General features: G+C 42.4%; 1 protein-coding gene across 4 annotated transcripts in view; it reads left to right on the forward strand.

Annotated features, from left to right (window-relative positions):
- TLK2 (tousled like kinase 2) overlaps positions 1-10,475 on the forward strand; it is a 41,270-nt gene extending 30,795 nt beyond the window's left edge. For all 4 annotated transcript variants that reach the window (XM_065747246.1, XM_065747247.1, XM_065747249.1 and 1 more), the window contains 9 exons: positions 1,810-1,907; positions 2,238-2,319; positions 3,973-4,064; positions 5,002-5,091; positions 5,951-6,120; positions 7,623-7,761; positions 8,449-8,560; positions 9,582-9,689; positions 10,015-10,475. In XM_065747246.1, the coding sequence (XP_065603318.1) occupies positions 1,810-1,907; positions 2,238-2,319; positions 3,973-4,064; positions 5,002-5,091; positions 5,951-6,120; positions 7,623-7,761; positions 8,449-8,560; positions 9,582-9,689; positions 10,015-10,188 (1,065 nt within the window). In that variant the 3' untranslated portion in view covers positions 10,189-10,475. The remainder of the gene's footprint in view (positions 1-1,809; positions 1,908-2,237; positions 2,320-3,972; positions 4,065-5,001; positions 5,092-5,950; positions 6,121-7,622; positions 7,762-8,448; positions 8,561-9,581; positions 9,690-10,014) is intronic.
- Positions 10,476-10,686: the final 211 nt, after the last annotated feature.

Consider the following 10,686-nt stretch of genomic DNA (forward strand, 5'->3'; position numbering starts at 1 on the left):
CAGCTGAATGCAAGGCCTCATTAATGCTGCTGTACTCATTATTTTCAGTGGTGAGGGAAAGTTAAAGTGCACATGGAATCTGCTGGCACACTGCCCATTGCATTTTATTGTCCAGTGAGTACAGATATGTGATATGAGCAGGAGCATGCTACGGGCACTCTTGCTCTGTAGCTTCCGCATTGCTGGAGTGGATTAATTGCAGGTTGTCTGTGCTGGCATGGAGTGTCCCACCCTGGAACAGAGGAATCCCTTTTGGAAATGGACCTTAATGGAAAATGAAGTAATGTTCTGGGATTGTGGCATTGTCTGAAGCTGTTCTTATCCTTGTCCACTTTTGGAAACTGGCTCATTCTTTGTGCCTAAAAATAGAACAAGTTGAAAAGGGAAGGAACAGTCACAAGACAAATGGGTAACTATGTCCCTTGAGTCATGTGTACCAGATAATACTACTCATGGCACGTGTTTTAACTGAGGTTTGCGACGCTGTCCTCATCAGTGTGAATTTGAGTCTTGTATTTGAGGGCACTGGACCTTCCAGCCCTACAGGTTGTTCATCAGAACTTTGACATGGCTCACAGGGCAAGACCAGCAGTGCTGCACATCTCAGAGATGAAGTTGTTGTACACAGCATGTTCCTACAGGAGGCAGAGCCTCTCAGCACTTCCTCGCTTGGTTTCTAGGTCTGAAACAAATCTTTTAAGAACAGTAAAATCTCTTGTGATCCAGAGAAAAATTCTTTGCTCTTTCTTAGTGAGTAACAGCTGAAAGTTCTCTCAGGTTTTATGTTGGCTTATCAGTCACTCCTGCCCTATGATAAAGAAATCAGTCTCAGTTAAAAGTGAAGAGCTCTGAGGGAGAGGTCTCCCTGCTTGCAGGGTGACGTGGCTTTTAGCCTGGTGTTAAACAAGAAACCACCCGGGGACTAAAGAGTCCATCAAATTTACACTAAACTGTTCTGCTGTTTTTAATTTCACCTGCTGACCACTGAAATGTGTGTTAAGTTATTCCTGCTTCTCAACTTGGCCTGCACTGTGGTTCAGTGTGGTGTCAGAGCTGTTACTGCTGTTTGGACAAGCCTTTACTTGCCTTGCCTTTGTTAAGTGGTGCACGTTGTCCATTCAAATGATGTCTCGCAACAGAAGCTGTTTGCTGTAACTTCCATTTTTTGGTTAAGGTGGCTTTTAAATTTCTGGGGTAGAAAACACAATACCCTGAAATGTGTCGGAAGGTTATTGCAGCATTTATGTGCTGTGATAGTTTTCACAGTGATGGTCTGTAAGATGAAAATGGGATCTGGTACTGGAAATCTCCTTTTCTATAACGTGAAGTTAGAACCATGCACGTGTAATGGGTAAGCCATAGTGTCAGGCAGGCCACATAATCCTGCATCCTTCAAACGTTCCTTTCGTATGGCTTTCAGAGTCCAAAGTCTGTACTTTCTTCAGAAAAATCTCAATTACTTTTGTTATCTTTGTAATTATGTGTCGAAGCCCAGGACACCAGTCTATATTTATAGTGTGTCTTTCTTAAAACATCATGTCCCAGTTTTTGAAGATGCAATCTTAAAAGATTTATCACACAGCACGGCTGCAGAAGGGGAGAGGGGTTTTGAGAGATAATGGCTGCCATTTTAAACAGAATTATTCAGTTGGTTTTCATTCCTTTCACCTTCTATCTGACTCTTTAAGTTGACTGTGAGCAGCTTTTTAAGTTCCCAAATACGTTATTTGCCAATAATCTGTTATATTTGTGGTTCCAGGTGGAAATGCTGACTGTTATCTCTTTTCCTTTTGGTTTTCTCTTGCACAGGAAGAAGCAGAGATCCAGGCAGAGCTGGAACGGCTAGAGAGGGTTAGAAATCTACATATCAGGGAATTGAAAAGGATACACAATGAAGATAATTCACAGTAAGCCCATGGGAGTCATAGAAAGTGTAGTGCAAATCTTGATTTGTCCCCTTCATAATGGCAAATGCTGTGTTTTTTTTAAATTAGTGTTTCACCTTGATGCCTCACTAGTCTAGGGGGTAGGACAAAGGCTTCTGGGTGCATCAAAGTGTCATTATATAACCTTCTATCAGTACAAAACGATTAAATAGGGTCTGATCTGCCAGTTCTGATATTTCCAGTCTCAATATAAAAAATGTTGTTTCTAAGCAGTATAAGAGCTGTAATTTATTGTGCAGTAGAGATAATTGTCAGTGTTGTTAAACTGTCTTTTTTTTTTTTTTTTGCCAGATTTAAAGACCATCCAACGCTAAACGATAGATATTTGTTGCTACATCTTCTGGGTAGAGGAGGCTTCAGTGAAGTATATAAGGTAAATTCAAGGTGCCAATCTGATGTAATCTGAGCTTGCAATGAAATCCCCCAGTAAGCAGAACCTTGCAGTCATTTTCACTGTGGAGTGTGTGGTTGTGGAAGGAAGAAGAACAAAATGTGTTACATCTGGCTTGTATTAGACAGCAGGCTTGAAATCTTTAGGTTCTGCTCATGTCCTCAGAAGTCAAATATCCTGCAAATGTACGTTTCAAGAAAGCATTGTACTAAATCTGCAGGTTTCACCAGGACAGGAGTGTAGCATTCGTTTATTCAAGTGCTGCACACAAGTACCTGAATGTGGCTGAGTTTTACTGAGTATAGCATAGCAAGTCTGAACTTTGCTATAAATGAAAGAGAAAACAACTCAAATAATAAGAGCAAAGCCTTCATTTCCTGGGGGTAAAAGGCTTTTTTCTTCATTTACGCTCTGAAGTAGCAGGCTGGGTGTGTGTGTAGTCCTTGGAACTGAGGATTGTTTGTGTGTCAGCACTCTGCGCAGCCAGGACTCAAGACTTTGGAGCTTCTTGCTGTTTGATTATTACACTTAAATCCTCTCCAGCGCTAAATATTCTCCACTTACACCCAGTAGTCTTTAATTTATGTTGAATTTGGATAGAATTAACGTAACTACGCCAATGCAAATGTTGGAAACATCATGATGATTTATAGTTTTGATGCAGTATAGTAACAATAGGTATCTAAACCAAGGGGGGCATACTGCTTAGGTAGCCAAGAGGGAGTGCTGCTTGCACGTGCTCTGAATTTCTCTTTGGAGTCTCTGATGACTCAGTAGAAATCCTAAGCTCCACAGGTGAAAGGTGAAAGCAAGGGGATAGGAATGCTTCATACTTGACTGTGCTTAAGAGTTATAATTATATTACTAAAACAAAGAAATGCTTAGTTCTCTTCTCCACGGTCTGTGCTGATCTGTTAAGCATTAGGAGTTAAGTATCCAGCTTTTCAGCTGGATACAGATTATCCTTGTTTGCTTACAATAGGATTTTACCCAATCCTGTAAATTATTAGTTGTTTCTGCCCTCAGATGAAGTTAACAGACTTCTTCATTTCTCCATGAACACAATTCTAGTGATCTGTTTTTTAAAGGCTGCCTAAAAAGCAAGATACTGGAGGCACAGCACCAGAATGACACAGCTCAGCCCTTGAATTCTGTGGCTTCTAAACAAGCTGAAACATTTTGCTTCTAGATGGAGAGCTGAGCTACCAGCATGAAGCAAAGTATTAAAGAACTTCTGCATGATTTTCGTTTTGTTTTTAACTTAGTGTAGAAAAATAAGTTAACTGGTTTGGGGAATAATGACAAAGTCTTTCCCTGTGTGATTGAGTGACTATTTCAGTAATTTGGCCGTTCTGATCCCATTGTAGCACTGGTAGTAAAATGTCAGAATAAATGCAGCTTTAGTTGAATCCCATAGGGGAGGGTCAGATCAAAGCACAGAATATTCAATTGTTTTCAGAGTTGCTTGGTTTCATTAGTGAAACTAATTACATCAAAATGTGGGTTTGCTCTTCGCTCGGTGTGTTGTAATGCTGATTTCCTGGGTGGAGAGATTGATTTGTTAGATCTTGTCTGCTTGTGCAGCATTCACTTGAAGCTGTAATTCCTACTGATGCTCAGCTCTTCTCTCTGCAGGCATTTGATTTAACAGAACAGAGATACGTAGCTGTGAAAATACACCAGTTAAATAAAAACTGGAGAGATGAGAAGAAAGAAAACTATCACAAGTAAGTAAGGTTGTAAAACAGACAGACACATTGCCATGTTGTATTTAGTTATTCATTGTCTGTGAACAGGCTGCCACTTTTTCCTATGTTTTGCCACTTTTCAAGAGCCACTCTCTATCCCAGAATCTACTTGTAAAGTTTATATTCATGTTAGAAATGCCTTTGATGTGTGCACACACCCCCAGTTTTGTATAAGCAGTGCAGCACAAGGTTTTAAAGAGCAAGTAGCGCTCTAAAAAGAAAGTGCTGAAGTGGTTTCATTTCAAAATGTGTAAGATCTTGCAGAGAAAGAGTGCTCATGCCCATCTTCCAGGTACATACCTGCGTGCTGCTCCCTGAAAGACTTCTTTTTGTTTCCTACAATACTTGAGCTATTCACAGGTGATAGGAATAACTTGTGTCATGGCCCAGAGGAGGACTACAGGAAGCCTGTTCAGCATTGGTAACACTTGCTTCCTAATGCCATGGATTAGATAAGTGCTGCAGAATCACAGCCAAACTCTTTTTGACAGAACTTCAAAGACAAAACTGTGATCTTACTTCCTCAGCGTGTCAGTGGTATAAGCTAAGCTGAAATTGAAGCTTGGGCTGTTCAGCAACCTGGAATTTTTCTAGAACTTGCTGATTTTTGCATTCAGCTATCTTGGATCCCATAGCAATTTATTATGAGATAATTCTGTTTTGGCAAGCAGTACCATTAATCAGGATTAAGTTATTTTGTAGTGCTGCCAGCATTTGGGAATCTGATACACTTGGATTCTGTGTTTCTCAAAAACTATCCTGAGCAGCTCCTCATTTGCTTGCCTTTTCTTAAGCAGTGTGGTGTGCATGGGTTTGTGATTGAACTTGGACTGCCAAGTGATATGTCTGGGTTCTCTTTCTGCAGAACTTAGAATTGTCACTTGTATGACTAATGCTCACACTTTCCTATTTTCAGACATGCGTGTAGAGAATACAGAATTCACAAAGAACTGGATCATCCTCGAATAGTTAAGCTATATGACTACTTTTCTCTGGATACTGACTCGTAAGTTGTGTTGCTGTATGCTTTGACTCAGTTTAACACATCCACTGCAAAGTTTTTGACCTCTCATAATCTTACTGCAGGGTCCAAAGTATATCATAGAATCATAGAATGGCCAGGGTTGAAAAGGACCTCAAAGGTCATCTAGTTTCAACCCCCTGCCATGGGTGGGGTCACCAGCCACTAGATCAGGCTGCCCAGAGCCACATCCAGCCTTGCCTTGAATGCCTCCAGGGTTGGGGCATCCACAGACTCTCTGGGCAGGTTGTTCCAGTGCATCACCGCCCTCTGAGTGAACTTCCTCCTAACATTTAACCTAAATCTCCCATCTTCATTTAAAACTGTTCCCCCTTGTCCTGCCACTTATCAACCCATGTTAAGAGTCATTCCTCCTGTTTGTACCTTCCCTTCAAGTTCTGGAAGACCACAGTGAGGTTTTCCGGAACCTTCTCCTCTCCAAGCTAAATGAGCCCAGTTCCCTCTTACATCCACACCTTGCAGGCTGTGCTGCAGAGATGTCTGTCTGGGGCAGTTCCTACATGAACAGATTTTCTAGAGATGCTGACTCACGTGCCCTGTTACGTCAGATGTGATGCTCTGCTAGTAAATCCTTACTGTTGACCTGGGCACATGCTCCAGCCAGTACTGCTTTCTGTTTCTGCTCTGGTGCTAAATGGGGCGTATCTGACCTTTGTGCTTTTAAGCATTTGAGGATCCTGGTGCCCTGATTTTGGAAAGAGGTTAGTTGGCTGGAGGACTCTTAATGTATTGATCGAGTAGATGAGACTTGCAGACAAACAACAACAAAGTGGTCTGGTTTCTATCAGATGCCTTAATTACAGCTGCTCCTGTTTTCCTTCAGGTTTTGTACAGTGTTAGAATACTGTGAGGGAAACGATCTGGACTTCTACCTGAAACAGCACAAGTTAATGTCAGAGAAAGAGGCACGATCCATCATCATGCAGATTGTGAATGCTTTAAAATACTTAAATGAAATCAAACCTCCCATCATACACTATGACCTTAAACCAGGTATGCCATGCTGCTAGCTGATGTGCTTAAGGATGCTAACTGAAAGTAATGGGTTATAAGTAAACTGTAGGGGTTTATTTTGGTCAGACAGCAAAAAGGAGACGGTCCTGCCTGGGAAAATAAACTTGCAATAAGAAAAAAACTATAATGCATAGAACATTCTGTGAAAAGGGTATTGTGTCCCAGAATTGCAACATAAACAAGGAAGTAACATTCCAGCAGAAGTAGCTGCCTTATTCAGAAAGAGCTCTTGAACCACCAAATGTCTATGTTTGATTTCTCAATGTCCTGCTTGTGTTCTGCTGTTGAGAGCTTCTGTTGTTGCTTCAGAAAGGTTCCCATAATTACTACTGTGTTTTATGTTCCCATTCTTCTGGCTTATTCTTTCTGTAATCATCTGCCTGAAAACTTGGGGTCAGAAGATAACTGGGAAGTGTTCAGGTTTTTGGTTTGTTTGTTTTTTCTCTCGTGGCAGCTCACAGAGCTGAGGACACGCATGCTCTGGTCTTCCTTTGAATTCATTAGCATCTACCAAGCAGAAGGTCCTTTGAAAAATGTTGCAGGGCTCTATTTAGCACTGCATAGAGTAGTGAAAAAGAGTAGTAGAAATGGAAATGCTCGCTTTAGAGTCATGAAAAGTGGCTACATTGCTTTTTCCTAATCCAGTAAAATTCAACCACCTCTTCAGACTGTTGTCTCTGGTTTGCCTTCCTTTGCTGGTGGCACCTCTTCGGTATTGTGTAACTCCATGTGATGTGGTTTATTGCATCAGCAAGAGGAGTCTGTACAGGAGGTGGTGCTGTTGCACTGGTTCTAGTGACCGTATTTCTTCTCCCAGCTGTTGTCTGTTCTTACGTGGTCTGAGCATGCAGCACAGCTCTGCCTGCAGTTGTCTAAAGCTGTGATTCATCCGCTGCCATCACACACAATTCTGCTGTTTTATTGTATGCTTTGAGAAAAACAGTGATGATCTGAATTCTTGATCCTTGATGGATTTATGAAAGACTCTTGCTTAAGCAGTAATTGTCTTTTTTGAGCTTAGAAAGCCACTGGGGAGCACTGCCAGGAAGGGAGAGAGTTTCTGGCTGTTGAGAGACTGGGGCAAGTCAGGACTTCTGGACAGAATGAGTCATAACTTTGTATGTTTGCTTCTCTCCTTAGTCTTCCTTTTTGACCTGCCCTTCCAGTAGGACCTTTGGGAGGGGTCAAAACAGCACGGGCATCAAGCTGATGTGGAGAATAGGGCTTGTAGTCTGAAGGCTCCAAGTAATGTTGGGCGACTGAGCCATTTGAGGATGGATAAATCACATCTAGCACTCAACGGGAGCTGAGTTGCCTTTGTTGGTCTACTGAATTTAAAACACCTACCCAGGCTGCTGCAGCTTGCTGTGCTTTGTAGGATGCTTGTTTTCTTGTGTAGAGGACCAGACTTAAATGCAATTTTTTTCTCGCTTTTCCCTGCTAAGTGTATTTCTAAGAGATTGCTTCTTTCCTCTGTTTAGGTAACATTCTTCTAGTCAATGGTACTGCATGTGGGGAGATAAAAATCACAGATTTTGGGCTTTCCAAAATCATGGACGATGACAGCTACAACTCTGTTGATGGCATGGAGCTGACATCACAGGGGGCTGGTACTTACTGGTAAGCATCACCTTATATATAGCTGAAGCTTCACTTCCAAGTGTCATATGAAAGATATTTGCAGTAATGCTTGACTCCAAGTGCCAGATGTCATTGCTGTATTGCTCAGCTGAGAGCAAGACCTGCAGCAGATACCACGGGATGTCGTTATTAGATGTTACCCAAGCTACAGCATGTCACCGTGGGCATCAGTTGTACACAAATGTTTGTTAAGGCCTTCTGTATTGTGTGAAAAATGTTTAGATTTGTTCCTTTCCAGAAGTAAAGCTAGCTGTAGTTTGAGCGAAGCTGAGACTCTTTGACCTGCCAACTGGGCTTGTGTTTCCAGAAATACATATTTTTGGCTGTGAATTTGTATTGTGAAATTGTTGACCAAGCCCTTTTGACAACAAATACCAGTTTTGAAGATGAAAAGAAAGCAAGGTTATTTTATGTACTTCTGTTGAAAGGAAAATGACTGTTGCTGACTAACTCAGACCACCGATGTCTAGAGAGTTCTTGGGATTGTGGTTTTCAAGAAATGCAGTGGTATGCAATAGTGATCTTAGACGTGCAGGGACAAAACTGGGTTCTGTGAATCCCAAGCCAACATGTGATCACAGCAGCTTATTCCTTCTTTTCTGAAGAAAATGATTGAAAGTATGTGAAGAAAATACTCACAACTTGTCATCCGTTCTTCTTAATCAGGTATTTGCCACCAGAATGTTTCGTGGTTGGGAAGGAACCTCCAAAGATTTCAAATAAAGTTGATGTCTGGTCAGTAGGGGTCATCTTCTATCAGTGTCTCTATGGAAGAAAGGTAAGAGAGCATGTTGGAGTCACTCCTTTCCAAGCAGTGATTCAAACCTTTGGGAGGCAGCCCTGGCTTCTGCTCCCTTCTCCTTGCCAGACTAGAGTGTGCTTCTGCCTTGTCTCCTTGCCACCAGCTCCAAGACAGAGCCCATGTTAATGGAGTGAGGATAATTTGCTAGGTTGTGTTTTGTTCTACATGGCAGTGCTTTCAGAAGCAACGTTCTTCAGAACATCTTTCTGCTGGTTGTACTTCCAGTGAGACAGTAATGGGCAGGATGAATGTGTTGTTCAGGGCCAGGCACCTGACTTCTTGCTTTGACATTGTTTTATCATGCTTTCAGTGCTCTGATGTTATTCTGTGAGTGCAAAGTCTTCGTCAGGACTGATATTGCTCAACAGCTTGCAAGTGTTTTAAAATAAAAAGTGGCTATAAAGACCTACTCTAAATGTTTTTAGAAAGTCTTTTGGAAAGGGATGAGTCTTATTTCAGGAAGAAGTGATTTGTTCTGAGAAAAGGCAATCTTACTTTTTTTTTTATGACAACAGAAGGTGGTTGGGCAGGAAAAGGATTCCATCAACTCTTGTGTTTACAAGTCCTTGGTAACCAGGAATTGTGAAAGCCTGGGCTGATAGAAACACTGCGGTGTCAGTCAGACAAACAGTGGAAACAGCCCAGCAGGGGTTGAAGGAGGTGAATTTCCTGGCAGCTCAGATGGGTGAAGGTCTTATTGCATGTGGTGAAGCTGACCTATGAGGTCTCTAAGCACATGGAGCTCTTCCTGTCTGAGCTGGAGACACCCCGGACATGTTCCAGCTTGGTGTCCCTTTTGTTCAGATCAGAAACAGGAGCAGTGTGTCAGATGTTCATCTGGCTGGAATCTGCAAACACCTTCACAGTGCTCGTGGGCTTCTTGCCTGGAAAAATGCTGATGTTGAATGATGATTAACAGAAGCACTGTGGGATTTCTTTTTAAGGCCTGTCATCAGTCTTTAACTAATACTGTTTTGGGGTGTTTTTTTTTTGGTAGCCCTTTGGCCACAACCAGTCACAACAAGATATTCTGCAGGAGAACACGATTCTGAAAGCTACCGAGGTGCAGTTCCCTCCAAAGCCAGTAGTCACACCAGAAGCAAAGGTAAGTCCTCAGCAGCCAACACCAATGCTTCCTTTCTCTCAGTTTTCCTAAAACTAGCAAGGAGTTTGTGTTCAACACTTCCCTCCTGTGGAGTGCTCTGTGGCTTTGCATCGTTGTCAGCCTTGGGGTTGAATGGAGTCTCTCTACCCGTACTTTCTGCTGATAAAAGATGTGCTTCTGGCACGGCGGCTGCGCTGTCTGCGAAGTCACTGGGGAAGGAGTTTCAGCACTGGGTTGTCAGATTGGCCCAGCTCCCAAAGAGTTAGAAAGCTTCCTGTTCCTGTCAGTCTGCTAATTCTTGCTTTGCCTTGGGGGGTATCTGCAGGCATTTATCAGGCGTTGTTTGGCCTACCGAAAGGAGGATCGGATAGATGTCCAGCAGCTGGCCTGTGACCCGTACTTGCTGCCTCACATCCGCAAATCTGTATCCACAAGCAGCCCAGCTGGAGCTGCGATTGCATCAACCTCTGGATCATCCAATAACAGCTCTTCAAACTGACACAGTAATAGGCCAAAAACTGCTTGAGAAACCGGCAAGAAGACTTTCAGAAACAGCTTTGGAATAGAGGAATCCGCAAGGGTCTTGAGAAACCTGTACCAGGTGCTTTTTTTCTCTTGCTTTTTTCCATCCATAGAGCATGACAACATCTATTCTCATCAAGAAAACCTTCAGCATCTAGGCCAAGCCATGTGGATAGGAGGTGGCTTGAGGTTTGTCCAGCAAATGACCACAAAGTGTGGCTGCTCTGAACAAGGAGGGGAAGCTCAAGGAAAATAAAAATAAAAGACATGGTTCCACGTACTGTGAACTTCTGAACATGCAGCCTTGGGGAATCCAGGACGCCGTGTGTGCTTCATATGAAGAATGTGGACTTTGGAAAAAGACTGGTCGAGTCCAGTGTTGATATTTAAACATTGTTCTTTTTCTTTTAATAAAGTTTAGGTAACATCTCCTGAAAAGCTCGAAGCACCAAGGTTCAGCTGGGGATGGTATATG

This window comes from Cyrtonyx montezumae, unplaced genomic scaffold, assembly GCF_038088225.1.
Source record: "Cyrtonyx montezumae isolate F1298 unplaced genomic scaffold, pur_monq_1.0 scaffold_43, whole genome shotgun sequence".
NCBI classification, from domain to species: domain Eukaryota; kingdom Metazoa; phylum Chordata; class Aves; order Galliformes; family Odontophoridae; genus Cyrtonyx; species Cyrtonyx montezumae.